The 19,332-nt window shown below is 29.0% G+C and overlaps 1 protein-coding gene across 1 annotated transcript in view; it reads right to left on the minus strand.

Annotated features, from left to right (window-relative positions):
• LOC100207592 (transforming growth factor-beta-induced protein ig-h3) overlaps positions 1–18,718 on the minus strand; it is a 21,578-nt gene extending 2,860 nt beyond the window's left edge. The window contains exons 1-3 of the mRNA XM_065817027.1: positions 18,407–18,718; positions 17,715–17,764; positions 3,573–3,873 (exon numbers count right to left, since the gene is read on the minus strand). Coding sequence (XP_065673099.1) covers positions 3,573–3,873; positions 17,715–17,764; positions 18,407–18,467 — 412 coding nt within the window. The 5' untranslated portion in view covers positions 18,468–18,718. The remainder of the gene's footprint in view (positions 1–3,572; positions 3,874–17,714; positions 17,765–18,406) is intronic.
• Between the last annotated feature and the right edge of the window lie 614 nt (positions 18,719–19,332).

The following is a 19,332-nucleotide window of genomic DNA, read 5'->3' on the forward strand; positions in this document are numbered from 1 at the left end:
TGTGTGTGTGTGTGTGTGTGTGTGTGTGTGTGTGTGTGTGTGTGTAAGATATACTATATACTATAAGTATCAATAGTTACTATAAGTATCTATTAATACTTATAGTATATAGTATATCTTACATCTGTCACAACGTTTAAAAAACATCTAGATGCATATTGGGTACATCAAATGTACAATTGCATATAAACGATTAGGCCAACACAAGTAGATACAATAGAACAAAAGGTTGATAGGCTTATTTAAAATACCTAATTATTATATTTGTAAAAATATAACCTTAGATAATAACAATATGATCTAAATGTTTTTAACTCTTCTTTAATGTCATATTTTAGAACTAAATATGACATTAAGCTTGAATTTTTCAATGAAAAAACATCAACATGTCTGCCATGAATGTAATCTGTTTTTCATGGCTGAGCAATAAAAGTTTGGTGTATTGGCCAAATCATTTGCAAGCATCTTGCCTTTAGGCTGCCATACGTAAAGCCACGCTTCTAAAAGTAACTGGAAGCAGCTGAAAATAAGAATTTTTTATTATTTTGGTAATTGTCTTATTTCCAATATTGTTTTTGCTTGTTTAATTTTAAGTTACACATGTGCAAGATGCTAATGATCTAAGCAGCTAAAAAATTTTATTAAAAAAATCAGTCCTGATCTGCACAAAAGGTTGACCAATGGAATTGCATCTATTTGTAACCAATTGCTTTTACTCTTCCACAATGTCATATTTTAATAAGAATATCACATTATGAAAACTAAAGCATACAACATAAGAAGAACCATTAAAGTTTTATTACAACCAATTATATTACATTTGTTTTTTTATTTTAAATAAACTTTCTTGCTTCAGTTGGAGGAGATGATTACAAACAACTTACAGAGGCAATCTTAATACAGCTAATGGCCAAATAAGTATGTTTTTCATACCCAATGTATGGAAGGAAATATAGGTAAAGCACAATGTTTGTATTCTTAGTAAAAGCTAATTATTTTACAATATTTATATGGGAAAAATTATAAATTTCAAAATTATATTGTGATGATATTAAAAAAACATTTTTTAGAGTTGTGTTTAATAGTTCGTGAATTTTTTAATCATTTATCGTTGTATTCGTTCAATTCAAAATCGTTACTGACAAAATTATCAAAGAAAAATTGGCAGCTTTCCGGCGACAGCCATTAATAGAGATTACGGAAGAAAAAATATAAAAATAGTATTGATTTTATTTTGTTATATTTTGGTTTTGGAGCACTCTATACCTCGTTTTTTTCATTTGTATCTGTTTCATATAACTTTAAATAAATTTGATGATTTACAAATTTTTTTCCTTAAAAAAATTGTAAATTATCAATGTGTTCTATGATCATTGTCATCTCCTAGACTATAATCTGTTTACTCAAAAGTTGCAGCCTAGTACTATACTATCATTTAAATAAGAAAACTGTTATAAATTTTAATTATTAAAAATTTCTAGAAGATAATAATTTTTATTGTTTTTTAATAATAAAAGTTTTATCTAAACTACTCAATACATTGGCTTAATATAGTTATATATATCGGGAAAATATTGTAAATTATATTACGCCAATACTGGCCAGTATTACATCCCCATTATTGGTGCGATATTATTTACAATATTGGCGCATTATTTTAAACATTATTGCGCCAATATTGCAGTGTGAACATTTTGCCAATATTGACTTTACAGTATTGGTGCAATATTGTACCGCCAATAATGGCCAATATTGACTTAAGAATATTGGCAAAATGTTTACATTGCAATATTGGCACAATATAGTTTATAATATTGCGCAAATATTGTTCGCTATTTTAATAATTTTTAAATGCATGTATACATTATATTTAAACTAAACACGTGTTTTTTTATAATCCCTTACATTTGCAAAAGATCAAATTTAAAAGGCTGCCAAATATCGAAGCCCAATGAGTGATGTCATAGAGCCGTTACTATGACATCGCTCATTGTAAAAAAGGAAATCGGTAAAAAAGCTTGCACCATTACATTTGTCCAATGTTGTAAAACCATCGAAAAAGCAGATAATATTAACAACCTTAACCAAACGTTGGTTCAATGTATATGAATCAACGCTGAATTAATGTATTCAACCAGACATTGCGAGTAGAAAATTTTATTACTTAAATATAAAACTTTCTGTAGTTATTGAACTATCCAATCACAAGCAAACCAAACATGATTAATGTTCATGAACTCGATAGGTATGTATGTATGCATGGGTGTCCGCCGGATTTTTTGATGTTTCAGATATGACACTTTCACGTATTGAACAGACTCTCAACTTAAGAATGTTCATACCTATGCCAAATGAGGAGTACTAAATTTTCCATACTCTTACCCCCCCCCCCCCAAAAAAAAATCTGAGGGGGTTGTAAACTTTGCATGATCTTAATTTTTGTAATTTAAACAATTAAAAAATTTTAAACTTGGAGTCTGCACAATGCGTAAAAGTATCATAACTAAAACATCAAAACATCCTGCGGGAGCACATGTATGTATGTATAAATGTATGTATGTATGTATGTATGTATGTATGTATGTATGTATGTATGTATGTATGTATGTATGTATTAGGGTGTCCCAAAAAACAACATTTTTGAAAATAATCTGCTCTCACCCCCTATATGTGTTCTATCTCATACAAAAACACTAGGTTAAAAATTTTTTTGAATAAAAAATATTTTAAGGGGTCCCCCAAGAGCCTCGAATATTTAATGGGTCACTAATATTTTCAAAAAAAAAGTTTTTCAAAAATATGTCAACCTGGTACTCATATAAAGCGAAACTGTATAAAAATTTCAAAAATAATATTTACTTCGAAAAAAAATTGTTATTTATGGTTTTATTACATTAAAAATTACGTTTTTTAACAAAAATGAAAAAAATGCATTTTTTATGATAATTTTGTTTAAAATTTTTTTATAAATTTAAAAGTTTTTTTAAAATGAATATTATTTTTGAAATTTTTATATAATTTCGCTTCATTTGAGTACCAGGTTGACATATTTTTGAAAAACTTTTTTCATGAAAATGTTAGGGACCCATTAAATATTAGAGGCTCTTGGGGGACCCCTTAAAATATTTTTTATTCAAAAAAATTTTTAACCTAGTGTTTTGTATGAGACAGAACATATTTAGGGGGTGAGAGCAGATTATTTTTTAAAATGTTGTTTTTTGGGACACCCTAGTATGTATGTATGTATATATGTATGTATGTATGTATGTATGTATGTATGTATGTATGTATGTATGTATGTATGTATGTATGTATGTATGTATGTATGCGTGTATGTATGTATGTATGTATGTATGTATGTATGTATGTATTTATTTATGTATGTATGTATGTATGTATGTATGTATGTATGTATGTATGTATGTATGTATGTATGTATGTATGTATGTATGTATGTATGTACGTATGTATGTATGTGCTATAGCTAGCATCTTATATTATTAACATAGTCTAACTTCCTTATTCTCTTATAATTTAAATCAAAATAATTTTGTTTATATTGTTTTGCTTACCATTCTTGATTGGGTCTAACAAAGAAGCAATGGAATTTTTCATTGACACCATAGGAACTTTTGGCTTGCTTATAATCTTGTAAGTATTTTTACCGTCAATGTCTGTTGCACCCTTTGCTATAATTTTTGAAGAGATTTGCTGAATTGCATTTGAAGTGTCATTTTTACTCTTTTTTTTCACTTTGGTTGAAAAAAACTCAGAATAATTATTTTGACTGGGTAAACTTTTTAAACCAGAAAGGTTTTTCTCAGGTTCAAAGCTTTTGCTCTCTCCATCGAAAACTCGTTTTATAACATATCCCTAAAAGTACACAGAGATATTATGATTATTTTATATTTTATTAAAAACATTAGGTAAAATATAAAAAAAAAAACTAATAATAACTACAATAATAATAAAAGAAAATAAATGAAATAAATGCTTTTGTGTAAATAAAATCAAGATATGTTTAAATTCAATTAATGGTGCAATAAAGGGTGTAAGATTAGAAAATAGTGCAATAAGGGATCATTCAAAAAGTACGTAACGGGAAAAAAGAGTATTTTACTCACCAACCCCCTTGTGTAACGGTTTGTCACCTTGAGTTGATACCCCCTCTTCAGAATGCAACATTTTTTATACAAGACCCCCTTTTGTCCTAAAAAAAAGCAATTTTGTAACGATAATACAAGGACACATTTCTAAAGTGTTCTTTTTAATAAGCAAAAATATATTGCGTTGAAATTGAATTTTGAAGTAAAAAAAGATGTTTTTACTACATTGATTTTTGACGCTTATCAGACCAGATTATCAGACCAGATTAACAGACCAGATTAACAGATTAGATCAATATTATCTATTAAATTTAAATATAGAATTAAAACTGTACCGATTTAACACGCACGTTTAATTATTTGGTATGATTAAAAGTGATTCTCGACTAGCCCCGTAAAGCATTTTTTCTTTAAGATGGAAAAAAAAAAAAAAAGCCACAGTTTGAACAAATACGTTACTGAATCTTGTCTCAAGTTGATCAGGCATAATTGTTAAATGTTCTTTAGAAATTTATTAACTTGATCGTGCATCAAAATATTTTTGAATATTTTATTAACTATTTTATTAAGTTAGAATGAAAAGTTTGTTGCACTTTTGTTAACTGTACCCGATTCATTACAGCTTTCAAGCAATGGGTAAATAGATGGTGGCAAAAATCTTTGAATAGCAACTTTTGAATATGACATTTGAAGCTCAAACTACATTTTTTTAACGTACGTTTCAGAATTTACAGAAAATATTCTTTGTGTCAGACGAGCTATACTTTCCATTTTTCTAACTTATAACACCTTCTTATTTAGCCAGCAAAAGACAACACTTGAAAGGTAGCTGGATTTCTATAATACTATACCCAATATTTCTGAGAAGCACAAAGTACTTGGTATATAGAAAAGACATACGAACTAGTTATCATTACTGGCTGAGCTGGCAAAAAGTTACCTTTGCATTTCACTTCCAAGCGGCAATTAAAGGTTGTTTTGTCAGGTTGACAACTTAATCAGTGCTAAATGAACCAACTTAGATCCTACAACCTTTAAGAAGCTAATCCTCATCAATGTGAACTATCATCTAGTGATGCATAAAATAAGGATGTTAACTTTTTAGGAAAGAGAACATATAGAAAAAGAAATGGTGTAGTAGGAAAGACAAAGGAGGAGGTTGAAGATAGTCAAAGTAGATTTAAAACCCCGACGAGTCAGCTTCAAAAATGTTTAAAAGTGTTTATCAAGTTTACCAAAACGTCAAAATTTAAAATATGTCAAAATGAATGTGTTTATCACACAATTTCAAGGGACCAAGAAATATCCGGAATTCCGGATATATTTCAAAAAGGTCATCCCTGTGAATAACTGCATAGGACAGTCATAAAAATATTCATTAGTGGTTTTGTTATAATTTTGTACAGTTACAATAAAGCATATCACAGAATTTAATACAAAATTTAAATTGAATTTTTAAATTTAAGCAACCTTAAATTAAATCTTTTTTTTTGGGCGGTTGTGGTACTTCGCTTCATAAGAGCGAAGATCTCAGTTCGATATACGTACTTGGTAATACCGCTAGTTACTTTTTTTTTCAAAAAAAAGTAACCAGCGGTAAAACTTAGTTGACTTCTTGACTGTAACTTTTTCTGACTTTATTGACTGTAATTTGTTCTCAATACCTTCAATCCTTTAATTTTAAACACTGAAAAAAAAACTGACATTTTGATAAACTTCCGCGTTGAAAATAAATTGGGCACCGTCCAACCACGGAGTGTTGGAGATCGAAAAGCAATTAATTGGTTTTGCCTGTTAAAAAAAGGTAAACATATGACTGTTTTCTGTAGAAAAGGAGGCTTAAGTATAGCCTTTAAAAAAAAAAAAAATTATTGCTACGTACATGGATCAGCTTGTCACCCCTACTTTCAAAATTTCCGCCATGATTTGTCATAAAAAAAAGGCAAAGACCCATTATTATCGTTACATAACTTTTTAACAATCGTTCATTGCATTTTTTAAAATACTTTTTAATTATATTGTTGCAAGCTTTTAGTTAATATATGATTACTTACGAGAAGATAAATTAATTATTCGTAAAGCGAAAAACAATCTGCTTATCTTCAGTAACACCATTTTAAAAAATTTAAAGAAAAATGCAATTTCACGTATGATTACAGGACGCTTACTCTCGAGTCCTTAATAAAAGAGGACGGGGGGGGGGGCGCTCTTTAACTTTTTGGAAAATTTTCCCACCCGCCCAAGTTTATTAACTACCCCTCCCCCTGTTTATCAATTTTCACTTGTCAGCAAAAACTTAATATCTCAAAGCTAAATAAAATCGGTATAATCGGTCTTAAAAATTTGATATTAATTCTTTCAGTTCAGTTACTGATAAAAACAAAAACTTTCAGTGTTAACAGGCTTCAAAAATCGCCGACCTAGTAAATCCCAATTTGTCAAAAATGAGCTTTTCATCAAAATATAAAACTTATATCAGCATATTAAATCCTATTGAAATTATGATAAAACAGTAGTTCAAGAATGCTCATTTGACCGCAAGCCAAGCTAGAATTAAATAGTTTTAAGCATGTTTTGTAAAACTTATCAGTTCGGATGTATAAGCTAAACTTTTTTATAAAAAGTACTTATATTATAAAATAAAAAAATTTCCACCCCCTACCTTTGATTAAACCACCCGCTCCCGTATATAGGACCTGGAATAAAATCCCCTTCCCTTGCCTTGTATTAAGGACTCGAGAGTAGTTCTCTAATTTTACGTGAGGTAAAAAAAAATTAGAAAGAGTTAATCATAAATATTCTGCATGGATATTTAAGAAATGGAGTACAGTTTTATGGGCAGACGAATCTAAATTTAGTACTTTTAGTTAAAATGTTAAGCAGTTTGCCCACAGACCATTTAGTAAAGAGTTTGACCCACATTACACCAAAAAAACTGTGGTGAAAACGTTGTGGCGTGGTTACGTTTCTCGTTATCTAGTAGTGGTCCTATTTACCTAATAATGGACGTTATCAGGGTAGACTCAGGTAAATTAAGCATCTTGGTAATAAGAGACATGTTAAAAGATTTCTAAAATGTGTGTAGTAAAGTTCGAGATAATTGGTATTTTTTGAAATGAATTTATGAGGTGATATCAGAAAGCAGTATAATTAACCCAAATTCATACGCAGTAATTAGCGGCTCTCATCTAATTAAAGCGCTATTCAATTTTTTGTTTTGTTAAAATATTATCATTACACATTAATAAACCTGTGGCGCGAAAGTTTGATGCTGAAATATATTTATTTGTTTCGTAAAGAAAAATGTGTTAGCTAGATATCCGTTTTATTTTGTTTGGAAAACAATACATAGGAACATTTATTTTTGACTTCATTTTAAGATACCATTTTTGTATAACATGAGTATGCTTAAATTACCTAATTAAATTTATATGAAGTATTTAGCGGATCTCATCTAATTAAAATGTCATAAGTTCTAATTTTCAGGTTAGTATCTTTTTACTTAACTAACGTTATTTTTTTGGGTTAGTTTAAAGTGCTCATAACAAGGGGTCTGGGTAATATGAGCATTTTCGCTACTTTTTAAAAACCTCTGTGCTTTTAAGAAAACATTTTAAGTGTCCAAAAATCTTAGTGGTCATCTCTAAACGTTGTTTATTCGCAAATATTTTGAAGCCAGCGTATATATTTTTAAAATACTAATTTACCCTATACCTGATATTTATGCAAATATCCTTTAAGAAATAAGGCTTCTTTATTCTAAATATACCATTGGTTTGTATATATTTAAAAAACAAATCCTACTTATATAGTTTAAATAATTCAAGGTTATGTTGCACATGATATGTAACAGAGTTTTAATCAAAAGATGAAATACGACCTCACAAGCTATATCACTTCTTAGTGTAGGTTAAGGCGATTTACAAATTATTCGAATTCTTTTATTTGAAATTAGCATAATTTTATCAGTATTATGTCTAAACAAAAGCTTTACATGTAATAACTTTTATTGCTTCAGGTTTTTTTTTAATATTTAAAGAAACTTTTCTTTTTTTAAAATAATTTTCAAAACCTTTTTACCTACCCTTTTTACCTTACTTTTTACCTAGTGAATCTAAAGAACACCGTTTTCAAAACCTTTTTACCTACCTCTAATAGTGAATCTAAAGAACACCGTTTTCAAAACCTTTTTACCTACCCCTAATAGTGAATCTAAAGAACACCGTTTTCAAAACCTTTTTACCTACCTCTAATAGTGAATCTAAAGAACACCGTTTTAGAGTCTTTAGATTACTTTTGCTTATTGGCTTTAACATGAACTTAGTTAAAACCTTTTGAAAAAGTGCCATAACCCACTATAGATTCTAGTTCTAATTGGTTTTGACATATATTAACTATATATAGTTGTCAAATCACAATATTTCTATCATTTTCACAAAAAATACTAGAGTTTTGACCAAGAAAGAGCTTATAACTTAGAAAAAATGCTAAATAACGATCAGAACAGATCATATTAAATTATGATGTTTATTTAACCTAAAAAACATATTTATTTAAAATCTTACTCAAGTTATGAAAAGCGAATGTGATTTTAAGAATACTTAAAAAAACAAAAAAAATCTTTAGTCTGAATTTTTTCGCTAAAAACATTTATATTTCATGATACCACAAAATTTATCGTTTTAATTTTTTTTGACTTTTCATAATTTGCAGACCTGATCATTTAACTGAAATATGTCGTAGTTAACAAATTATCATACAGACGCTTTAATGTTTTAAAATTGCCTTAACTACACCGAGCTACTAATGCATCTTATAATCGTACTTTTGGCTCCCAAAAATATTCTAAGTGGTTTTGCTGCAATGGGTATTTACCCATTAAATCCTGATATTTTTAATGATGCAGATATTGTCCTAATTAAGTAACTGGTCGCCCAAGTCCATCTTCTTTAAATGCTAATCAAATAAAGAAATCTGTCAACCATATTCAGTTCAACTACTACCACCAAATAAAAGTTCAAAGAATTTATTCAAATACTATTTAGCTAATCCGCTAGATAGAAGTATAAATAACCCACTTGCATCAAATAAAATCTCTGATTATGAACGAATTACGCTATTAGTATTTAAAAATTCAATCATATCATCTAAGAGTATTAGGTCTCTGCCTTAAGCAAGTCAAAGGTTAGCATCAAAAAGAGGTAGAAAAAAGCGTTTAAATAAGATTCTACCTAACTCACCTGTCAAAGCATGGCTTACTAATGACAAAAACAAGCAAACTAGTAAGACTAAAAATTCTAAATTACATAAAAATAGAAGTTAAAAAAATTTTGAAGTCAAACTTTGCTAAAAAATGCACTTTGTCAATTTTGAATTTATCGAGAAATGAAGAATATCTAAGTATCAACTGTTTTGAATCATTTGCAAATAGCAGATCACGAGAACAGTAGATTCAATGTCAGCTTTGCAAAAAATGGGCTCATGAAGAATGTACTTATTGCAGTTTACTTGTTCAATCTGTTCTTCTTACAACATAAATTAAAACAACCTTTTTAAAACTTATTATAGTGTAAGTTGTGTTGTACTTTCAAAAGAAAACTAATATTTTCAGTATTTACATTTTCTTTATTTATATTAGGATTTTATTTTTTGAACATCTTCAACAAAGCTGCAAGCAACCACTATTAGAATTGGAAGTTACTGGAAGAGAAAAGATGAAGTTTATAAAGCAAGATAACAATTAACAGACAACTTAAAAGATTGCAAACTGTATTAATTAGGAAAACAAGACGAAGGGAGCAAATTCCAAAGAATTGATGGCCGAAAAATAAAATTAGAAAAATAAAATTTTTTAGAACAACTTGGAACAGTCATAGTAAGATGAGACTTAATTGAATGACGAGTAATAAGATAATGAATTTTAGTAGATGGCACAAGAAACGCTAGTTCTTTAGAGCAGCGCCCCTCATAGTATTTATAGAAAAGAGAAAGAAAAGCAACATCACAACGTGACAATGGTTGAAGGATGTCTGCAAAGGAGGTCCAACTATGTTTGCAATGCGTTTTAGAATTCGGAGTAAGAAAGTGGCAAGCACGATAAAGAGATGCAACCTTAAGAGATGCTAATCTTGCAATGAACTTTATATACGGTTTCCAAGGAAGATCGGAAGTAAGAGTTAATCCTAGAAGATGAAGGGTAAATTTGAGTTAAATAAAGGGTAAAAAAAGTTTTATCTGAGTTAAAGCTCACCAGCCACTGAGAGCCCCATGCTGTAGCAGAAGTGAGATCTTTTTCAAGCTCAAATACTACTTCTAAAGAATCAGAGATTGTTGGCTTTTTATTAAGAAAAAAATAAATAGTATTATTATAAGCGAACAATCCCACCTTAGATGAGAGTATTTCTGGAAGATCTTTAATTTAAATTAAAAAAGTATAAGGCCAAGATTAGAATCTTTAAGAACTCCTGAAGTTACAGGAAATGAAGAAGAATGCTTTCCATTGAGGACAAATTTTATACTACGATTGGTAAGGAAGGATTCAATAATCTTAAAGATGTTACCTGATACACGGTAAGAAGAGAGTTTATGGAGAAGACCAGCATATCAAACTTTATCATATGCTTTAAAAGTGTCGAGAATGGTAGCCTTAACCTTTCCAAATCAATCTAACGCACGATAAAACCTATCGTTTATTACCGTTAACAAATCAGCAGTAAAACAAGAATATCGAAATCCATATTGATGATCAAAAAGTTATTATAATTGAGATAATATAAGAGATTAAGTGTTTGTTAATTAAAGATTCAAAAACCTTGCTTATAGTAATTAGAAGATTAATGAGACGATAGCAAGACGAGTATAATGTATGTATACGAGTATGGGACGGTAGTTAGATAAATCAGATCGCTCTTCAGAGTTTTTGAAAATGATATAACAATGCGAATAACAATGGATAACAAATGCCGCTTTCCAGCAGAGGGAAATCAAGAACCTGATAAGCACTTGTTAAACAGTTTTGAAAGTAGACAACAGCTCCAAAGAACACCTGCAAAACTATAACAGATATATTGTCCAGACCACAAGCTGTAGAAAAGTGTACGCAGGAAACCACTTTAGATGCAGAAGCTGGAGTGATTCAAATCTCAAGCAATGGGTCAACCTGTGTGTGGTTGTATCAGGTAGGATGTGATTTGTGGAATGAAGATATAAAATTGATGAAAAGTTCTTAGCAAACAGTTCAGCTATGTCTTTAGGTGAGATAACAAAGTCTGAACCATGCAAGAGAGGAGGATTTGCTCGTACTAGTGACACTGGTAAAGGTTCTCCAGAAGTTTCTGGTGCCTAAATTTTTAGATGATATACAAGATTTTGTGACGTAAGAATAGCGGGTTTAGGCGTTAGACAAAACCTTCTTACAATGGTTTCTAGTAATAGTTAACAGACGTCTGTTTTCGGAAGAATTGTTTTGACGATAGATTATTCTAAGAATAAGATTATTTCGCGTCCCTGGAAGTACTACGCTCGGCTTGTTTCTCCGTGCAGTGACCTTATTTGTCAAAGTTTGTGTTTCAGAGTTGAGAGAGGGTTGTCACCACAATAAATATCCACCTCGTAGCCTCGGATTAAGGGAGATAAAATCATGTAAAAGAAAAATTTGTTTTCAGAATAATCTGAAAAACTTTAGTCTCAGAAGTATATTAAGTTATTATTTAAGTCATACTAAAATTTGCATTAACTGGTTATAATCCAAACATACCAAGAAACAATCCTCATACCTCACAATCTGTGACAATCAACTTCATAGTTGGCGTTGGTTATCACACTGCAGAGGTCTTTGAAAAATGATTTTAAAGCAAAATATATTTAACTCAATGTCATTAAATTGTTGTAATAGTTACCAGAAATAGTTAAGCTACCTTTGTGCAAAGTTTGGCTAATGAAAATAAAAATTTAAGCGGTCTAAAGTGTGACAAACAACTACGCTCTTCCCTACAATACATTTTTACCGTAAAAATCACTTAATCGTTTCTCAGCCTAAGATCAAGTAACCTCATTCCTAATGTGCATAAATAAAGTGCTTGCTACAGGAACTCCCAAAATTCTTTTTGCAACCTCAGAAAGATACTTCCATTTTGAAGTTTTTTCTTTTAAGTATAAAAATATATCATCTTGCACTCCATCACAACTATTTAAATATGCATCAACATCATGGGTTTATATGATGACTTTATATGATGAAAATGAATTTATTAAAACAGCAGATATGATAAAAAACTACAAAAAAAACTATTTAAGAAAAAAATTGATAATTATTAAAAATAAACAATTAAAAATGTCATGAATTTAAAGATAAAACAACAATTTAAAATAAAGTAGCAGTAATACCTCATGTTCTTCTGATATCCAATTTGATATATTATTCAGATCGCCAAAAAAACAGTCCCCAAACTTTTATCAGGTATATTTTTTAATGTCAACTTTTTGACAAGATGTTTTAAATTTGATAATCCTTCAGCATACTCTGTTGGTGCCAAAGATTTAAACTTGTTTTTAAATCTTTGGTCCAGTAATGCTGCTGTATAATGAATTTTACCAACAGGAAAATATTTAAGCAGCATATTGAAAAGATGATCCTTCCAATTAAAAGATGATCCTTCAACTGTTTTATTATTTTGTAATAAAACAGCTGAAAGATTTTGTTGTAAAATGTTGCTGCAACTTTAGTTATGTTGGTAAAACCATATTAATAGCGGGTGATTGATCTTTAGAAAGACAAAGTGTAGTCACTTGGCATGGCTACACTTTGATAACATTGCTCAAGGTATTTTCTTAAAAATCAGCCAGCAACAACAATAGTTTCCTGTTGAAGCCTGGCTCATTTCTTAAATTATGTATTGTGTAAAATTTATTGAAATTTATTTTACCATGTGCACACTATTCCGACGTGTTACTACACACTGCTTGTATTTGCCAACTGATAATTAATTTTTGTTCTTTTGTAAGTCGTTACAATTTTTTAGAAGCTTCAATCATGTTACTAATTTCCACTGGTAGGCAGCAATTATTATCAGATTTCCTTTTATTCAACCTTGTGGACAAGACAAGATAAAGAATGTGACTTAACCAGCCTAACCATATATATTCTTTAAATGCTGATTTCATGTTACTAGCATTATCCGTAACATAAATTTTTTCTGGTCACCATCAAATTCTTCCAAGATTCTCTATACTTCCTCTTAAATTCTCAGAAGTATGCTTTTTATCCAGTATGCGAGTGGCCAACAGATATGATTCAATTTTCTAATCAGATAAAAACTGAACCGTTACTGCAATGTAAATGTTTGAGCTTTGTTCATGCGCCATATATTGTTTGTGACACCATATTTGTAATATCTTTGGTAACTGGGAACTTAATAAATCCTTTTCTTTTCTCATTATGCCATTAAAATGGCGAGCTATGGTAGTTGCACATGAATATTGCCATGTATTGCCATATTTCTTAACATCTGCCTTTCCATAATTTGACTCTTCAGCAATCAACTTTTTAGCAAAATTTTAAAAACTCTCCCCTTCAAATATAGAAAGATGTCATATATCTTTATCTTAGACACACGGACAATTGCGTCAGCAACTTCTGATTAAACCGATGCCGGAAGTTTTTCAAACCAGTTGATGAAGATGAAGCCCCAAATAAAGTAGTTATTTTAACTGATGAGGTTCTATTCAACCAAAAACCATTTGTTCTATCTCGTGTTCTATTTATGACAAAAAATATTGTTTAACACGAGCACATCAAAAGATATTCGTTAGTTTTTTATATCAACCAAATTATGAATATCAATTTTGGTAATCACAACTCTCATTCTTCCGCTAAAATCTTTCAATAATAAAAATGTTAAAGTGAAATGGGTGATTCACTTCTAAGTATCATTGATACTTAAGATACTCTAAGTATCATTGATACTATCAATATGTCTTTATAAAAAATTAGATAATAATTAATAATTTTTAATCAATAATCAATTTCTATTTCGTAAAAATGTCAATATAATATGTTTGAATTACTCAATATGGCTCATGGCTGAATTATGTTTTCTGTTATGATTTAATGAAACAAGACAGGCAAATTTTTTGTAAGAATATATAAAAATTCGATATTCATTTTAACTAAGGTATATTTTACGGTACATTAAAACCCGTAAAACCCATTTGCATGAAGCTCTACAGCAAAATCATACAAAGTTGAACAAAATTATAACGTACTATGAAAACGTTAAAAATAAATGTAAAGAGGCAATACAAAATTCTGACCATTTAATGTAAACGGGTTGTATAGCAACTTTAAGAGACATAATTTTATGAAAACTTTCCTAAACATTGACTATGAAATATTTTGTATTCAAGAAATATACTGACTACCTAGAATATGAAAAATAAATAAAAATAGAGAAAAAGAAAAAGAACAGAACCAATCAAACGAAGATTTCCAGAAGTTTTAGGTTCAGAAAAACAAAGTTTGACTTTGAGATTTACTTCGTAAACCTTGAGAGGTAAAAAAAAAATTCACCAAAAAATCACATCCATCCAAGGTTAACTTCGGATTCGTTTACTTCGGATGCGAACTGTGGTTGGTAATTCTTTAAGTGGTAGTGCCACTATAAATACAGTTATTTCTGATTGGCAAAACTATTTAAGGCCAGGAAGAGCAACCGAAGTTAAAAACTGCTTCAACTCTTTTATAATGTTATAGGGGAAAGGCGCCTATGATGGCATACTTAACTTTGAAGCTTCATTATTCAGTATCCTGAAGACCAATAATAAAAGTTTTGATATGGATGCATTCCTTGTTACATTTAGAACAATAATTACCTTGGGAGTTTTCATCAGTTTTATTTTTTTATAAGTTATTCTTATTGTAAAAAAAAGGACAAGTATACCATCATAGGCAACCACTGCTACTATGATGGCATAGGGGAGGATGGGGCTAGTTAGGATCGAGGGTAACTTAATGATTTCATTTAACCTTAGAGTCTTCCCTCAGAAAAGTCAGAAATTACTCGACACCATCCTAATTAACCATTTCATGTTACACACCAGCATTGTAAAATTTTGCGCATGCGCATAGGATATATTGCGTTTTAAGTATATTTTTGACCAAAAAAAAATGTTTGAGCATCGCTTTCTTTTAACTTTACTTAAAAATAAGTTTTTCTTATAAAAAAAAAAAAGGTTTTCCCAACTCGTCATTATTTCAACACCCCCAACTCGTCAGTATGCCATCATGGGTAAAAGTCATCATTTCCATTAAAACAAGCTGTGTCTGCTTTGTTCAAAAGATAAAATTAAAGTAACTATTCCACTAAATGCACAAAACTTGAATATAAAATGCATTAAAATTTCATTTCTGCACAGTTAATAGTAAAATCACAATCTTAAATATATAAAGGAAATAAAACTACAACAGCACATCCCAAAATCGATTTTTGTTGATTATAAAAACGATATTTGTGCACAAGGGACGTTTTTTTACTAAAACTAATGTTAAGTCAGTATAGTCATGTAGGTCTAATCATTTTTTTTACCAAAACCAATTTGAATGGAAATATGACCGGTATGCCATCATAGGCGCTTTGCCATCATAGGCGCCTTTCCCCTATTTAAAAATAAAACATAATTATGGAAACTTGTCCAAACCCCTTTTTTACATAGTATTAAGCAAAATATCCAAAATAAAACAACTCTAATTGCACAAAAATTTGTGCACAGTAGTATGTTTATTATTATTTACACAGCTTAATTATTGCAACTCCCTCTACTTTGGAATTGAAAAGGCACTTTAAAAAAACTGCTGTCTGTACAAAATTTTGCAGCAAGATTGGTATTTAAAACTAGAATAGAAAATCATGTAAACGACCACGAATATAACAATTTGCATTATTTGAATATAACAATTTGCATTATTTGAACAATTTGCACAATTTGAAAATTAGTGAACCCAGCCGACACAAACACGTCTTTTAGACGTCTTTTTAATATCTAACATGTTAAATCTATTAACATGTTAAAATCTAACATGTTAAAATGTTAACACCTTTTAGATGTCTAATTTTGATAACTATAAGACATCTAATAATAGTCGTTTTTGGAACAACAAATACGAGCTCATATTCGTCGTCTCAAAGATAACCACTATTAGATGTCTTATAATTATCTGAATTTAGACGTCTAAAAGGTGTTAACATTTTAGATTCAAAAAACGTGTTTGTGCTAGTTGGGGAAAGAATCTATTTTTCAAGGGTTATTTAATAATACACAAATTTATTATTCTGTAAGCACAACGTCATTATGCAATTTAATTCGAAATTCTATTTGAACTGATATTTCGGTTTTGGTATGTTTTATTAATTCGGTAAGAAGCAAAATTTCGGTTGAAAAACATTCCGAAAACCAAAAACTTTCTATGATTTCAAATTTTTTTATATAGTTTAGAAAAATAATTATTTTTGAGAACTTCTACAAAATATTTTATCATTTCTAAATGAAATTTCAAGTCCATCGTTCACAAATTACTTTTTAGTTAGTAAATAGTGCGTATACATCTGCTTCTTAAAATTATCAAAACCGCAAATAACCATTGCAGTGCGCATAATATTTTGAACTTGTACAGATAACGTTTTGTTTAAAAAAAAAAAAATGGTTCTAGGAACTCTTCCCCCGGAAAAAACTCCACCGCAAAAAAATCTCGAATTGTCCCTGCATGGTCTAAAAACTTTGTCTCGCATCTTTATGTTTTCCTGGTTCTTACTACCTACAACTTAATAGTGGTTGCTTGCAGCCTTGTCGGGATTGAAATCAGAATAAAATAAAATAAAAATTATAAAAAATTAATTAATGAAACTCTTCTCATACGTAATTCAAACATAAAAATAATAATTCTAGCAACCATTATTCTTTATACCCTCGTTTTCTGCGGTATCGCTACATGTAAATAATTTTTTCTTTTTTCTCACGCAAATAATGTATTAATCATGGGATATTCAAAAATAAGAACCCTTATAAAGTGTCGCAAAATAGCTGAAAGTTATTTGAATACTGTTTTTTATTGTCATTATTTTGTTTGTTCTTAGTGCTAGTCTATTTATTGTAGTAGTTTAAAATTTTATTTAAATAAAATTATAAATGCGCTATGTAACATGATTCATAACATCAGTGTTATGAATCATGTTACAAAGCGCATTTATGTGTTTCGTACAAAATGTATGTGTACGAAATGTATGTGAAAATTACGAAACTCGTAATTTTCACACACACCAACGTCATTATGTAATTTAATACGAATACGAAATTCGTACAAAATGTATGCACGTATGTGTTTCGTACGAAATACATTCACCAATTGTAACATGTTCATAAGCATTAGCGTTGATAATACAATCAAATAATTAGACAATGAAGAAAACAAGATTTACAATCTAATAATTGACAGGAAGGAAACAAGATGCATACGATTGTTCATACGCATCACCGTTAAAGCAATAATTACATCAAATGTTATTTGATTGACCGGAAAATACAAGGAAATAAATACAACTATAACTATTTGTTTACCTTGTTGCTGTAAATATTGATGGTGACTTTTCCGAATGCTTCAATATTTGCTATTGCAAAAAAAAAAAAAAAGAATTTTTTCAGGTACATTTAAATATAATTTTTACAAATTTTGAATTTAAGAAAAAACTCATCAACTTTAAAAGAAAAGATAAATAACTGACGTAGCTAAGTCTAACACATCTTACAACAACTGGTGTGACTGGTATGCACATAGCGTATGAGATAATTTCTAATGCTTGAATAATGGGAAAAAAAGTTTATCTATGACTTTTAAATCTTAGATACGATTTCAGTTCATAAAACGTAAAGGTTGTGTGGGCATGGGGACTAAAATTCACAACTAAAATTCACAGTCGAATCATTTTATTATTTTTATTACGAAAAAAATTAATAATGAAACTGTTTTAATATTTAAAGAAAAATGTTTAGTATCTATCTTATTTGCCTAACCAATAAATGGTTCATCAGATTTTAAAATTTTAGGAAAAGATAAAGTAAACACCTTAAAAATAAACACCCTATTAACTAGTAAAAACACCTTTAAAATAAACACCCTAGCCAATGAGTTATTAATCTAATAATAAAAAAAATTTAATATACCCTAACTATTAATTCTCTCATCCAATCAATATTTTAAAAATGATTTTAAAAATGTACTCGAATTGTATATTATAAATAAAAAGTAATACTTATTTGTTTGCCTCCTTTGACACAGTGCACGAGTAAATGAATTAAAACACAAAGCAACATTTTCCCCAAAATTGTTATAAGCTTTCCTCTAAAGTCCTTTACTTAAATTATCTTTGATCTCTCACTAGTTTAAAGTAAAGTGTAAAAAGTGAAAGTGTTAACGCAATTCATTTTACAACTTTTTTTTTGCAAAGCTTGAAGTCAAATTAAATCCACGTACGATCTGCAACAAGTTCGCTATTGCTGACGTAGGCTATTCGTGTCGCACCTCCTTACAACTGCTTTTTCAAGAAGACGCTTTTAACCACGTTGAGCATGTTTTCTTTTGGTATGATTTTATTTGTTCTAAAAATGTGTTAAGCTTGCGTGGCTTTTGTTCTTGCTAAAAAGTTTAATCTATTTTTAAAAATTCATAACTCGTGTTTGTTTATTTTTCTTACAAAACCAAATAAATTAAAAAAATATTCAAGTTAAAAAAATATTGTTGTACTTTTGTTGTCAAGCGTTTTTAAATGACACTAAAGCTTGTAATGGCATATCTTTACATTAAAGAGTATTTTATTTCCTTATTTACTCAAATATCACATATGGTATATATATATATATATATATATATATATATATATATATATATATATATATATATATATATATATATATATATATATATATATATATATATATATATATATATATGTACTATATATATGTATTATATATATTATATAATACATATATATATATATATATATATATATATATATATATATATATATATATATATATATATATGTATTATATATATATATATATATATATATATATATATATATATATATATATATATATATATATATATATATATATGTATTATATATATATGCGGTAGTGGTGTAGTGGTAAAGCGCTCGCTTCATAAGCGAGA

This window comes from Hydra vulgaris, chromosome 13 (assembly GCF_038396675.1).
Source record: "Hydra vulgaris chromosome 13, alternate assembly HydraT2T_AEP".
Lineage (NCBI taxonomy): Eukaryota > Metazoa > Cnidaria > Hydrozoa > Anthoathecata > Hydridae > Hydra > Hydra vulgaris.